General features: G+C 46.4%; 1 protein-coding gene across 1 annotated transcript in view; it reads left to right on the top strand.

Moving 5' to 3' along the window:
• Window positions 1-14,670, top strand: part of STAB2 (stabilin 2) — a 216,585-nt gene extending 201,915 nt beyond the window's left edge. The window contains exons 64-72 of the mRNA XM_064285120.1: window positions 1,936-2,055; window positions 3,610-3,744; window positions 5,576-5,581; window positions 6,257-6,364; window positions 7,247-7,375; window positions 8,422-8,538; window positions 10,822-10,961; window positions 11,758-11,875; window positions 14,512-14,670. Of these exons, the coding sequence (XP_064141190.1) occupies window positions 1,936-2,055; window positions 3,610-3,744; window positions 5,576-5,581; window positions 6,257-6,364; window positions 7,247-7,375; window positions 8,422-8,538; window positions 10,822-10,961; window positions 11,758-11,875; window positions 14,512-14,670 (1,032 nt within the window). The remainder of the gene's footprint in view (window positions 1-1,935; window positions 2,056-3,609; window positions 3,745-5,575; window positions 5,582-6,256; window positions 6,365-7,246; window positions 7,376-8,421; window positions 8,539-10,821; window positions 10,962-11,757; window positions 11,876-14,511) is intronic.
• Window positions 14,671-15,469: the final 799 nt, after the last annotated feature.

The raw sequence follows: 15,469 nt of genomic DNA, 5'->3' as shown, positions 1-15,469 counted from the left end.
GGTGAACGGTCAGGATGGGCACACTTAACTAAGTCTACCGAATGATCATTCTCAGAGCCAAATTATCAACACAGAACCAATCTGCATTTTGTACTGCATTTAAAGTCACTTCGATATCCTCCAAGTTACGCACAATAGAGAGCCCTATTTGTAGAAGAATTTGGTGTTAATTGAGCGAAGAACGGAGCTACTGATAATAACAACAGCAAAATCATTAACATTTCTTGAGCATCTACTTTGCCCTGGCCACTATATTGACCCTCTTTACAAACCCATTTCATTCAACTCACAGAATGTAGGCTTGGCGAGGTAAGATTTTCTCTGCCTTGATTACCATTGCATCCCGGCACCTCAAACCACGGCTGGCACATAGCTGGGGCTCAGTAAATACTTGTTAAAAGGAGTAAATCCTCACACAAACTTATGAGGTCACTTCTGCTATTATCCCCATTTTGTAGATTAGGAAACTGAGGCTTAGCAGGGTCAAGGACACAGCTTAACAACCTGGAGCTGAGCTTAAGCTCAGGCTGCCTAGCGCCAGCCACTTCTCACCCATCATGGTGGAGAACGAAGTGACTAAGCCAGGGTTCCAATCAGAACCAGACAATCGTGACCTCGGGAGGAGAGGGGGCTGGGCATGAGCATAGGGCCTGAGGAACAAAGCAGAAATTAGACCAAAATGACCCCAAAATGTCCACTTTCTGAAGTATCCATCTAACCACTCTAAAAATCACAGTAACCCATGAATACGCTAAACACCCAAACCAACCTTTCTGCTGCACGGGAGCTTGGCTTGTGACGACATTTCAGAAAAAAGACGGTACCAGAACAAAGCCCACTGCCTGTGTGCCCTTCAGCAAATTACTTAACTTCCTTGGGCCTTAGTGGCCCTGTCAGCAAAATGACGAAGTTAGACTGAGTAGCACAATATCTTAAAATTTGTTCAACGAATGTTTATTGAGTACTTACTATGTGCTTGAGATAGTTCAGTGAACAAAGTGGATAAACAAAATCAACAATAAGCAGAATAAATAAGGAAATGGTAGAATGCTAACCAGTAACCAGTTGCCATGGAGTCAACTCCAACTCATGGTGACCCCATGTGTGTCAGAGTAGAACTGGGCTCCACAGGGTTTTCAGTGGCTAATTTTTTGGAAGTATTACCAGGCCTTTCTTTCGTGGCATCTCTCAGTGGACTCGAACTTCCAACCTTTCAGTTAGCAGCTGAGTGCATTAACCATTTGCGCCACCTAGGAACAGACTATGAAAAAATAAAAAATGAGTGGGGTGGGGTGGGGTGGGGTGGTGAGGGGAAGGGCCACCACGGGGTTCCAGTTTTGCACAGAGTGACGAGGGAAGGCCTTAATGAGAAGGTGACATTTGAGCAAAGTGTGAACAGAGGTAAGGAAGTTCACCATTTAGATTTGGAAGAACATTCTAGGCGGAAGGAACAGCCAGGCAAAGGACGCAAGGCGAGAACACCCAGGGCAAGTCTGAGGAACAGCAAGGAAGCCTCTGTACCTGGATCAGAGTGAAAGAGAGAGGACGGGTGGGTGTGGGGTCAGAGGAGCAACAGTGGCAGACAGTCGGGGTCTCATGGCCATTGGAAGGATTTTTACTTTATTTCTGAGTGAAATGGGGCCATTGCAGAGTTTTGAGAAAAGGAAACTCACGATTTGAGTTACGTTTCAAAGGACAGCTCCTGCAGCTGTGTTGAGACTACCCTGTGATATGGCTGTGACTTAGGACACAGGATTAGTTGAGAAAGGGAAAAGGCCTCTTAATAAAGCTCACCCAAGGGGCACTCAGAAGAAACTGACGTCAGGAATATTCCCAGATGGGTGACAGCCTGCGACCCTCTCCAGCCACCCCAGCCCTTGTGCTCCAGGCCCTGGGCCAGGCTGGCCCAGCCGATAACTTGCTCCCTCTCCCCAGGAAGTACTGGCCTATTCCAACAGCTCTGCCAGAGGCCAGGCATTTCTGAAACACCTGACTGACCTGTCAATCCGCGGCACCCTCTTCGTGCCGGAGAACAGCGGGCTGGGGGAAAATGAGGTGAGTGGAGCCCCTAGTGCTTTTCGGTCCAGGTCCGTGTGCCTGCTTCCTTCGGACTAGTGCTTCTCGTGATATAAGTTATCTATTCCCACAATAATGCTGTGTCACAAAAACAAACAAACAAAAAAACCCCAAAAAACCAAACCCACTGCCACTGAGTCAATTGTGACTCATAGCCACCCTATAGGGTTTCCAAGGCTATAAATCTTTATGGAAGCAGACTGCCTTATTTTTCTCCCTCGGAATGGCTGATGGATCCGAGCCGCTGACCTTTCGATTAGCAACTTTTTAACCACTGTGCCACCAGGGCTCCTACTGTGCCACAAGTCACCCCAAAATTCGGTGGCTAAGTATTTATTGAGCTCAGAAGTCTGCAGATGAGCTGGAAAGTTCTGATCTTGGCCAACCATGTTCACAGGTCTGAGATCGGCTGGCCGGCAGCTGATCTAGCCTGGCCTCAGCTGGGGCTCTGCTATTCCTGGCTCTCATTCTCCAGCAGTCTAGCCTGGGCACGTTCTTACGGTGATGCTGGCAGGGAGCAAGACCGGTGAGAGCAAGCCCAGTCCCACCAGCGCTCTTCCAGCCTCTATGTGGTCATGTTAACATGCCGCTGGCCCAACAGGTCATGTGGCCAAGCATAGAGTCAAAGTGGGAGGTCCTCAGATTCACATGGCAAAGGGCGAGGATACAGGGAGGAGCAAGAACCAGGGTCACTGGCGCAATCAGTGTACCACAACAGAGGCACCCAGAGGAGCCGGGAATATTTGTTTGATACGCACAGGTGGCTGGCTGTAGGCTCTGACAGCCCCAGGCCCTGCCCAGCCACTGGAGGTTGGGAGGAGCAATAGCTCTGCCTGTCTGTTCTCCTCTTGCCTTAACTTTCTCAGCGCTGCTATAACGAAAATACAAGTGGGTGGCTTTAATGAACAGAATTTATCTTCTCAGTTTAAGAGGCTACAAGTCCAAATTCAGGGTGCTGGCTCTATGGGAAGGCTCTATCTGAACGCTCTGGGGAAAAATCCTTGTCTCAGCTTCTCTAGTGTCCTCAGTGTTCTTTGGAGGTCTCCACGTGGCGTCCATCTTTCCCCCATTCATGCTTGCTCCTCTTTGTGCCCGATTTGCTCCCTTTATACCTGGAAAGTGAGTAGGTTTAAGACATACCCTCACTGACATGGCCTCATACCCTATTCCCAAATGGGACTACATCTACAGATACAGGGGTTAAGATTCCCACATATACTTTGGGGGGACACAAGTCAATCCATGACATAACATAACGAGGCCTACTTCTTCCAGCACAATACAGGGAAACTCTGTTTCAGACAACAAAGATGACTTTCAACGCCACATCCTAGCTGTAGGTGGGCCTCTGGCAGAGCCCAGACAACAAATGCCTGAGAAAAGCTTAATCGTTCTTGATCGCTGCACAGAGACAGAAAAGACAAGTCTGTGAAATGTGGTGGTTTTTCTAACTATAGCATCCTTCCCTTTAAAAAGAAAAAAAATATTGTTTGGCCTTCACAGACCATTCTTGTGTTTCTTCTTTCCTCTCAGACCCTGTCTGGGCGAGATATCGAGCACCACCTTGCCAATGTCAGCCTCATTTTTTACAATGACCTCGTCAATGGTACCATCCTGCGAACCAGGCTGGGAAGTCAGCTGCTCATCACTTCCAGCCAGGACCAGCTGGTATGAAAAGTCTTCTAGGTTTTTTGCAAGAACTCCTTGAATACATGCAAAGGTCCTGGTATACAGTAGGTGCTTAATAGATTTTTTTTTTTATTATAATGTGAAAGTAAAGTCTCAGCCTAGAGTTGGGGGAGGCATTATTTGCACATCATATTACGCTGACTGTTAGGCAGCCCCTGTTCTTGTTCGGTTCGGACTCATAGTGACCCTATGGGCAACACTGTCCAGTCCTGCACCATCATGACAATCATTGCTATGTTTGAGTCCACTGTTGCAACCACTCTGTCAATCCATCTTGTTGGGGGTCTTCTTCTTTTTCACTGACCCTTTACCTTACCAAGCATGATGTCCTTCTCCAGGGACTGGTCCCTCCTGATAACACGTCCAAAGTACGTGAGACAAAGCCTCACCATCTTCACTTCCAAGAAGCATTCTGGCTGTACCTCTTCTAAGACAGACTTGTTCATTCTTCTGGCAATCCATGGTATATTCAGTATTCTTTGCCAACAGCATAATTCAAACACATCAATTCTTCAGTTTTCCTTATTCACTGTTCAACTTTTGCATATGAGGCAAGTGAAAATACCATGCCTTGGGTTTAGTCCTGAAAAGTGACCTCTTTGCTCTTTAACACTTTGAAAAGGTCTTTTGCAGCAGATTTGCCCGGTGCAATACATCGTTTGATTTCTTGGCTGCCACTTCTGTGGGTGTTGATTTCAGATCCAAGTAAAATGAAATCCTTGACATCTTCAATATTTTCTCCTTTTATCATGATGTTGCTTATTGACCTAGTTGTAAAGATTTTTATTCTCTTTATGTTGAGATGTAATCCATACTGAAGGCTGTAGCCTTCAACCTTCATCAGTAAGTGCTTCAAGTCCTCTTCACTTTCAGCAACCAAGGTTGTGTCATCTGCATATTGCAGGTTGTTAATGAGTCTTCCTCCAATTCTGATGCCTTGTTCTTCTTCATATAGTCCAGCTTCTCGGATTATTTGTTCAGCATACAGGTTGAATAGGTATGGTGAAAGGATACAGGCAGCCCCTACCACTTGGGAAATGAGCCTGTGGTCCTCTGCTGGCCTTAGAAGCTGGTAATGAGGAATGATAAACGAAGCCATTCAAAATCCTTCTGATTCCCCACTTTTATTTCTTACCAGATTGTTGATATACAGCAGGCGTTAGCATGTGAGCTTTGGAGTCTAATGACCTGCGTTTCAATCCCAGTTCTACCACTACCACTTGCTATCTGTGGGACCTCAGACAAGTTATCCAACCTCTCTATGCCTCAGTTTCCTCATCTGAAACTGAGATAATGGTGATAGTGTTGATGTTGGTGATGGTGATAATGATGGTGATCTTGATGGTGGTGATGAGTGTGATGACCATTATGTTCAAATCATAGGCTGTTGTGGGGATTTAGTGAGTAAGGCTTTTGAAGTTCTCAGAACAGTGCCTGACATGTAGCAAGTGCTCAATGGGTGTTATTTTTTCATCTTTATCTGATAGTTGATTTCTATTCTTGAAGATCAGTTGGTTAGACCAGTGCTTCTCAAATTTTAATGTGTACTTGAACCACCTGGAAATCTTGTTAATATGCAGACTGAGACTCAGGAGGCAGGGTGTGGGGACCCAAGTTCTGCATTTCTAATGAACTTCCAGGTGATACCCATACCACACTTTGAGGAGCAAGGGATTAACCAAAAACCAACCCCCTTGCTGCTGAGTCAATTCCAACTCATAGCAACCTTATAGGACAGAGTAGGACTGCCCCATTGTGTTTCCAAGGTTGTAAATGTGGAAGTAGAGTGTCACATCTTTCTCCCATGGAGCAGCTGGTGGGTTCAAACAGTCTTTCAGTTAGCAGCCGGGCACTTAACCACTGCACCACCAGGGCTCCTAGCAAAGGCTTAGATCACTTAAAACACCCTTTTTATTAACAGTTTCTCTGGTAGCATAGTGGTTAAGAGTTCAGCTGCTAGCCAAAAGGTTGGCAGTTCGAATCTACCAGCCACTACTTGGAAACCCTATGGGGCAGTACTACCCTGTCCTATAGGGTTGCTATGAGTTGGAATCGACTTGATGGCAAGGGGTTTATTAGTGTGGTGTGATGTTCTGAGCAGTAGATCTGGAGTCCAGAGTGTAGAGTTTGCCACTTACTACCTGAGTGATCTTAGACAAGCCACTTCCCCACTCGGGGCCTCTGATCCCTAGATGTCAGACCAGTGGGTTGGACAAAATGACCCCTGAGGTTCCCTGCGGCTCCTTAGATTCTAAGATACTCCTGGATTCTAAACTTTGCTTGTTGGCTCTTTGGCACAAGGGCACTGGTACGTTCTGGGCTATCCAGACGGCAAGCAGTGCTACCTTTCAGTGAAGGCAGGCCAGAAACTTTGGCTCCAAGGTCTTGGGAAAGCTGAACAATTTTCCTTCCATGGAAGGGCTGCTCACGTGGGGAGGAAAAACCAGATGGCCTCAGATCTCCATCAACCCTCTTCTCATTTCTCCAGAAGGAGACCAGGTTTGTCAATGGAAGAGCCATTCTGCAGTGGGACATCTTTGCCTCCAATGGCATCATTCATGTCATTTCCGGCCCTTTAAAGGCACCCCCTGCCCCAGAGGTGAGTATCCAGGAATCCTGGTGAGGGCCCAGGAGAAGCCCCAATGTCCACTCCCCAAGTGGCAAACTTGCTGGAAGCCCCGTCCGACACCCTCCTCCTCCGGAGATTGCAGGAGCCACCTGAATTCAGGGCAGCTGGCTTCAGTGATACCGACCCTGGTTCATCTCGCCCCCACTCCCGTGCAGTAGGCCAATGGAGAAACCACCAGAAGGCAAATAGGAAGCCCTGACTTCTGGTTCTGGTCCCTCTGCTTCACAGCTGCGTGATTGTGGACAAGTCCCAGAACATCTCTGACCCCCAGTTTTCTCCTCTGAAAAATGGGGATCAGAATGCCTGCCCCTGAGTTCTTGGGAAGACTATGAGTTAATAAATGTAGAACCCTTAGAACAGCCCCTGGCACAAAGTTGTTGTTTTTAGTATTCTAACTTTCTCCCAAAGTGTGAGGGAAGAGTGAGCACAGCTGGGTGCTGGAAAGTTCCACAGCATAGTGGTTAAGAACATAAGCTCTTGTACCAGCGTGGGTTCAAAGCCCACCTCTGCCACTTACTGGCTGTATGATCTTGGGCGAGTACTTAACTTCTCTATGCCTCAGTTCCCCCATATAAAAATGGGACAATAATAATTGTTCCTATCTCTTTGGGCTGTTGTAATATTTAAATTATTACAGTCACAATAGTAAAGGTTCTAAAAACTCATTGCCATCGAGTCAATTCCGACTCATAGTAAAGGTTCAATACTCATTAAATATGTTATCATTATTTCTTATCTTAACTGGCTCCAAGATGCCTCAGGCCAGCAAGAACAGGGTGGGCTCCAGCAAGTGCATGTCTTTTGGGGAATCACCCAGTTTTACGTATTGACCCTTCCCCTTCCTATGTGCAGACCTCGGCCCACACTGGCTTAGGAACAGGGATATTCTTTGCCATCATCCTGGTCTTTGGAGCCATTGCTTTTGCAGCATATTCTTACTTTCGGCTAAGCCAGAGAACAATTGGCTTCCAGCACTTTGAGGTAAGCAAGAGAAAAATGGGAATATGGTAATAGGACCTCTCTGAAACCCTTCCGCTGGCTCTGGGCTGCTTCAGCTCACCAAGGAGCTGGGTGCTGGGCACGAGGCAGAGCGGCCACCTGCCACGCACTTCCTGCCTCCTGGGTTGGGGTCTCTGCCCCCAAGAGGAGCAGCAGTGGCAGCTCCAAGCCCCTCTTCCCAGCTTAGACAGGGCTGTGGTGAGGAGGGTGATGGGCTGCCAGCAGCACAGACACTCTGGACCTCCATGCTGGGGATCAGCTTGGAGGCAAGTCCTCGCCTTGGAGGACTCATTAGACAAGTGCCCACCATGATCGGCTTGGGCTTCGAGACTGACTCTGAGGGTTAGGGGACCAGATGAGGGACCTGGACAGCACAGGCCTCATACTGCAGCCAGCAAAATACATTTCAGCCTATTTGAATAGTTGAGTCAATGTTCAGGTCAGCAGGAAGCTCTTGGCTGTGTGTGACCCTGGGGACCGAATCTGGGAACAGCAAAGCAGCCGAGCAGCCTCCCTTGTGTACTTTGTCTCCTCCCCGGCCCACCCCTCCTGCTGCCTCAGAGACTCGGCAGAGCCCCCAAGCCAGGGTTCACTACCTACCTCCTGGCAAAAACTTGCATATTTAAAAGCTCCTGGGGTGAATTCCAAAAACATCATATTTAGCAAAAGTGTACATGTGGATGATTGCTTTTGTATTAAGTTCAAGGACAGGTACAACCCCTCCAGGGTGATAAAACCAAAAAAACCAAACCCACTGCCACAGAGTCAATTCTGACTCATCGCGACCCTGTAGGACAGAGTCGAACTGCCCCATAGAGTTTCCAAGGAGTGCCTGGCGGATTCAAACTGCCGACCCTTTCATTAGCAGCCATAGCACTTAGCCACTACGCCACCAGGGTTTAGTGGGTACCCTGGGTGGGAGCAGGGACTAGTGGGTAATGGGAGCAGCTCACATTGCCTGCCATCTTGGAGATACTCCAGCCTTAGGGAGAGGCCTGGCTCTCAGCCCTGCGCGTCTTTCCCAACAGTCAGAAGAGGATATCAATGTTGCAGCTTTCGGCAAGGAGCAGCCTGAGAATATCTCAAACCCCACGTACGAGAATACCACCTCAGCTCCCCCAGAACCCTCCTACGACCCCTTTGCCGTGAGTCTGCATTTTTATCTAGGGGTGGGCACAGTTGCGGTACAGAGGAATGATGTCTTTCAGCAAATGTCAATGGAAAGCCACTGCACTAAGAAAAGCTCACTTCTGAAATGTGTCTCAGACAGACAGACTAAAAGCCAATATTGGAGCTGACAGAAGCCAGCTTGGTTGTTCAGAGTTCCTGGGTTCTTTGTGACAGATGGCAGACTGGTGTTGTCAGTTGCCGTCAAGTCAGCTCCAAATGATAGAGACCTTATGTATAACTGAACGAAACGTTACCCAGTCCTGCTCCATCTTCATGATCGTTGGTATGCTCGTGTCCATTGTTGCAGCCATTCCAACCTAGGGGCTCATCTGCCAGCATTTCATTGGACAATATTCTGTTGTGATCATGCAGTTTTCTTTGGCTAATTTTTGGAAGTACATTTCCAGGCCTTTCTTCCTAGTCTCTTTGAGTCTGGACGCTCCACTGAAACATATCCACCACGGGTGACCCTGCTGGTATTTGAAATACCAGTGGCATAGCTTTCAGCATCATAGCAACACACAAGCCACCACAGTAGGACAGACTAACAGGCGGGTGATGGACATGGCAGAAGCCTCCCATAATCAGAGGTAGGGGAGAGCTCCAGGTCACCCTACCCCAACCTCACAACCAGAGAAATGTCACAATGAAAGCAAGTCTCAGAGTCAATTCTGCCAAAAATTCTCGTAACATTTATGAGGTAGCTGGAGCAAAATAAAACATAAGGCCTATAGAAAGAATTTTTCTTCTAGCTGTCCTGTGAACTGATATTCACCTTGTCATCCAGGATTCCTCCTCCCGCCTACTCCACTCCCGCCCACTCCCAGTTATCAGAGCTGTCTCTTCCTTTTGGAGCTACTTGTCTTTAATGAAGCCTTTTCTATCTTGTGGGTAGGTGTTCTGATCTGGTCTTCCAAGAAACCAGAACCAGTTGCTGTGGACTCAGCTCTGACTCACGGTGACCCCATGTGCGTAAGAGTAGGACTGTGTTCCATAGGGTTCTCCAAGGTTGATTTTTCAGAAGCAGACCACTAGGCCTTTCTTTTGAGGTGCCCCTGTGTGGACTCAAACCACCAACCTTTCGGTTAACAGCTGAGTGCACCACCCAGGAACTCCAGTCTTCCACAAAGGGATCATTTATTTCTAGAACTAGTGGTCCTTGAGTTTAGATGAGGCCTCCACTGACAACTTCAACCCAAGAGGACCCCGTGGCAGGTACTCCATGAACATAAATGTGGAAGGTATACACAGCTTCTAGTTTGTCACCGGCTCTGGACTGAGAGGCTAGGGATAAAATTAATTCTTTTCTAGTCTATGAAAATCAGAAAAATTGACAGCCAGTCCTTGTTTACTTCAACAGGCTAACTAAGCCAAGGAAATATTTGAGTCTTAGCTTGTGTGGTTCCACAAAACTCGAGCAATGTTAACTGAAGCCACACAGCTTCTATAACCGTTTTTTGTGTGTATGTATGTGAATTCTTCCCACCCTCCAAGACCATACCGTGGTTACTAAATTTTTTTGAGTGGTACCGAAGCATTACAAAAATGTTTTCTTGCATCATTTTTACGCTTTGATGTTATTGTTTCTCTGAAGTAAACCAAATGTAAATATCTTATAGTTACTAGTGCCTATGGTAAAAAACAAAAACAAAAAACCCTATTATTGTCCAGTCGATTTCAACTCATAGCAACCCTATAGGACAGAGCAGAACTGCCCCATAGGGTTTCCAAGGAGCACCTGGTGGATCTCAACTGCTGACCTTTTTGGTTGGCAGCCAAGCTCTTAACCACTGCACTAGGAGGGCTTCCTGCAGTGCCTATGGTAGCAGATTTAATATATTTGTAATAGATTGAAAAATGCCCAGATCACAAATCCTATTTTGTTTTTTAACGAACCCATGTAAAAGTTTCTGGTCCAAATTCCAATGTAAATTCAGCAAAATTGCATTTACTAATAGGAGTTTATTTCCATAAGCATTGTTATATTGAAATCAACCTCAAAAAAACAGAGGGAATGAAGTCATACATCCTGTTCAGTGAGTTCCATGCCATCCCAGCTGTCTGTCTTCCTCTAAGGGCTCCATCAGCACCATGCCTAAACGATTCACCTGAGACAGGTGAGATGAAATCATAGAAGCAAGATTCAGCTAAACCTTCTATTGAGACCAGGTGACAAAAATCTTCTAGTAACAGGAATCTAAAGCCTAGGGTGTCAACTCAAACAATGACATGCTATTCTCACGCCTTTTATATTGAAGGGTGGGGTTGCTGGTACAATATTTGTGGCCAATCCAGACATCTTGAATACCACCCATTTCACCCCAAAAAAGCCGTGTCTAGTATCCATTATGCTAATTAACAAGGCCTGGGTGCTGATCGGAGCTGAAAACAAGAGAAGGTTTGGCGGGGCTTCTGATTAGACTCAAACAGTAAAGAACCACCCTCGGCTCAAGATGAATTTTCAAACTGAGATTTTTTTTTTATAATCACGTTATTTGTTGTTAGCTGTCATCGAGTCAGCCCCTGACTCATGGTGACCCCATGTGCAACAAAACGAAACACCGCCAGCCCTGCACTATCCCCATAATCAGTTGTGATCGGATCATTGCAACCCACAGGGTTTTCATTAGCTTATTTTCAGAAGTAGATCACCAGGCCTTTCTTCCATAATTATGTTAACAGCACAGCGCCTGGCACATTTATGGGGTTTTTTCATACATTGTAAATGCATTATCTAATTTAATTCTCATCCTACCCTATTAGGTAAACAGTATGACCCTTTAGAGATGAGGTTATAGCTGCAACAATAGGCTGAAAAATACCAACGACTATGAGAATGACAGAACCAGGCAGTGTTTCCTTCTGTTATACATAAGGTCACCATGAGTTGGAGCTGACTTGACGCCAACTAACAGCAATTACAGATGAGGTTAGGTGATTGGCACAGAACTGCACAGGTTCAAGCACCAGAGACTGTCCCCGGAACACATGCCCTTAACCACCATACCATCCCACCTCCCAACTCAATACAGCAGGCTGAACGAATGTTCCCACCCCACCTGTCCACAGGGGCTCTGGGAACAAGCCACAACTGAGGCCTCAGACCGGTAGCCAGAAGAAATGCTCACCCCAGGATTAAGCAGGCAGAACATTCCACCTCCTTTCTGAGTGTTTCACAGACTTCTTTTTTCCAGGACTCCGACCCCCTCGGGGGACTTTGAGGACCAGTCCATCATCACCCACAAGGCCAAAGGAGGGTCCTCAAAAAGACTATCAACTGTGAATTCTCAGCACCAGTTGCCTTTTGGGGATGTAAAGTCCTTTAACACATTAAAGTATGAAGCACTCAGAGGCCATATCTCATCTCTTTGGTTAATCTAGGTATTATTTTGTATCCGTGGGTGATGAACCATTTATTACCATGGTCCCTGTCTACCCACCAACCCAGGGTGACTTCTCCCTCCTCTCAACCTCTGTTGCCCATCCTTTGTTCGTTTCGATGATGTTACATTATGGGTATCTGTGATCTTGTCTTATGTCCCAATTAGATTGTAAGCTCCCAAAGTCAGGGACTGTGCCTCATTCATCTTTGTATCCCAGCACCTGGCACAGTGCCTGATACATGAAATGTGCTCAATAAATGTTTATGGAACAGACATGAAGTCAGCTGAACAAACCAAGTGAACAGCTATGATGGGAAACAAAAGCAGTCTTCGCCACAGGAAGGATTGAACTTTGAAGGCAGAATCAACTCATTAGAACTAATTAGGGCCTTCTCAATTAGTCAACATCTGCCTTATAGAATTCTTCTTTCTTAATCAAGTTGTATTTGCTGGTTTGTTTATTTTAAGGAGACATGATAACCACAATGAGATTGCACTTCATAGCCACAATAATGGCTATAATCAAAAAGATGAACAATAACAAATGATGGCGAGGATGTGGAGAAAATGGAACCCGCATGTTGCTGGTGCAAATATAAAGTGGGGCAGCTGCTATGAAAAAGTTCCTCAAAAAGTTAAACCTAAAATTACCATCCAAAACCAAATCTGTTGCCACAAAGTTGATTCCAACTTATAGCAACCCTATAAGAGGGAGTAGAATTGCCCCATAGGGTTTCCAAGGAGTGCTGGTAGATTCGAACTGCCACCTCCTGGTTAGCAGCTGAACTCTTAACTACTGCGTCACCAGGGCTCCAGAATTACCATATGATGTAGCGATGCCATTTTCAGATCTCAAAGAGAATGAAAATATATGCCCACACAAAAACCTGTACAGGAATGTTGACAGCAGCATTATTCATAAGTCAAAAGGCAGAAGCATCATCAACAGATGAATGGATAAACAAAATGTGATACATCCACACAGTGGAGGATTGTTCGGCCCTAAAAGGGGAATAAAGTCCTGGTACAGGGTACGACAAGGATGACCCTTGAAAACATTATGCTAAGTGAAAGAAGCTAGTCACAAAAAGCCACATATTGTATGATTCCACTTACATGAAATGTCCAGGACGGGTAAATCCATAGAGGCGGACGTTAGATTAATGGTTACCAGAGGCTGGGGGCAGCAGAATGGGGAGTGGACTGCTGATGGATACAGGGTTTCTTTTTTTATATAATTTTTATTGTGCTTTAAGTGAAAGTTTACAAATCAAGTCAGTCTCTCACACAAAAACCCATATACACCTTGGTACACACTCCTAATTACCCTCCCCCTAATGAGACAGCCTGCTATCTCCCTCCACTCTCTCTTTTCGTGTCCTTTTCGCCAGCTTCTAACCCCCTCCACCCTCTCATCTCCCCTCCAGGCAGGAGATGCCCAACACAGTCTCAAGTGTCCACCTGATCCAAGAAGTTCACTCCTCACCAGCATCCCTCTCCAACCCATTGTCCAGTCCAATCCATGTCTGAAGAGTTGGCTTCAGGAATGGTTCCTGTCCTGGGGCAACAGAAGATCTGGGGGCGGTGACCACCGGGGTCCTTCCAGTCTCAGACCATTAAGTCTGGTCTTATGAGAATTTGGGGTCTGCATCCCACTGCTCTCCTGCTCCCTCAGGGGTTCTCTGTTGTGTTCCCTCTCAGGGCAGTCATCAGTTGTAGCTGGGCACCATCTAGTTCTTCTGGTCTCAGGATGATGTAGTCTCTGGTTCATGTGACCCTTTCTGTTTCTTCGGCTCATAATCGCCTTGTGTCCTTGGTGTTCTCCATTCTCCTTTGATCCAGGAGGACTGAGACCAGTCAATGCATCCCAGATGGCTTCTTGCCAGCATTTAAGACCCCAGATGCCACTCTTCAAAGTGGGATGCAGAATATTTTCTTAAAAGATTTTATCATGCCAACTGACTTAGATGTCCCCTGAAACATGGTCCCCAGACCCCTGCCCCTGCTACACTGGCCTTCGAAGCATTCAGTTTATTCAGGAAACTTCTTTGCTTTTGGTTTAGTCCAATTGTGCTGACCTCCCCTACACAGGGTTTCTTTTGCGGGTAATGAAAATGCGGAATTCTGTAGCAGTAATGGTTGCACTGTCTTGTAAATATACCAAAAACCACTGAATTATACACTTTAAAAAGGTAAATTCTATGGTATGTAAAACTAGAATTAACACTATCATTTTTCCAAACGTTGTAGGTGGGCTGGCTTTGGAGTCTTAATACAATGAACCTGTCAAAAAAAAGGTTGAATATGCACAAATACGCACCCAAACCCCTTCCTTCACAGGACAAAGGGAAATCTCTGCCCAAGTGTGCACCAGGTATTAGGCAGGGTTAAAATTAACATTTCGGGGGTGGTATTGGTAGTTGCCTTCAGAAGCAAATCATCGGGCTTTACTTCCGAGGCGCCTCTTGGTGAGTTTGAACCACCAACCTTTTGGTTAGTAGTCGACTGGTTGGCCATTTGTGCCACTCAAGGACTACATTTGGGGGTGTTGGGTTCAATTTAAAGGTTTCAAAAGACTGTTACTACAGCATGCTTTCCTACAAAGCTTGCACCTGCTGCAGCCTTTTGCCCCCTGAGAGAAACCAGCCTCGGGGTGAAACCAGTACCACCAAGAGCGGATGGAGAAATGGAGTCAGAAGAACCCTGAAGACTGTGCAGTCCTGAGACGCAGGCCATCCCCTTTACAGTTTACGCCACCTCCAGTGAAACGAGACCTTAGGTGTGAGTCTAACAGTTAAGCACTCAACTACTAACGAAAACGTTGGTGGTTTGAACGCACCTGGAGGTGCTTCAGAAGAAAGGCCTAGCAATCTGTTTCCGAAAGGTCACAGCCTTGAAGACCCTTGGAGCACAGTTTTACTCTGACACACATGGTGTCACCATGAGTCAAAAACCACTCAACAGCATCTGCTTTGGGTTTTTTTTTTTTTAGTGAAACTTGGTACAGCGCCCCCTTGGGGCCACTGGCCCACATTGCGTACTTACTCCCTTGATACGTTTAAACTCACTTCTCTTAAGAGTCATGGCTTGTCTGAATTGACGGTGGTCTGAGATCACCATGCTCTAGACAGCATAAGGGTGCAGGGGTGCCTCAGGCCCCCCACAATGCCCCTGTAAGTAAAGCAGTCCTCCTTTAGCTGGTTTATACATTGGCTTCTTCATGAGATGATTTGGAGAGCAATATACGAGAATGGCAGAAAAAAACAAAGTTTGAAAACCATCAACCCAACCACCCTTTTCCAGATGAGATAATGAGGCCCAGAGAAACTGTGAGCAGCCACAGGTGATGCTACTAAATGGTATAAACTGGACACAGCTGTAAGAATTGAGGTCCCCCCTCCCCGTTGCCACGGCTCCTGGTCCAGTGCCCAGCAGCCCCCACAGATGGCGCTTGGCTCTACGCTCCATTATGGTCTCAAATTTCGCCCTAATGGAGGTTCTCTCACATTCTCATCATGTTTAT

Source organism: Loxodonta africana, chromosome 4 (genome assembly GCF_030014295.1).
Source record: "Loxodonta africana isolate mLoxAfr1 chromosome 4, mLoxAfr1.hap2, whole genome shotgun sequence".
NCBI lineage: Eukaryota > Metazoa > Chordata > Mammalia > Proboscidea > Elephantidae > Loxodonta > Loxodonta africana.
This window is presented reverse-complemented; position numbering and strand designations above follow the sequence as displayed.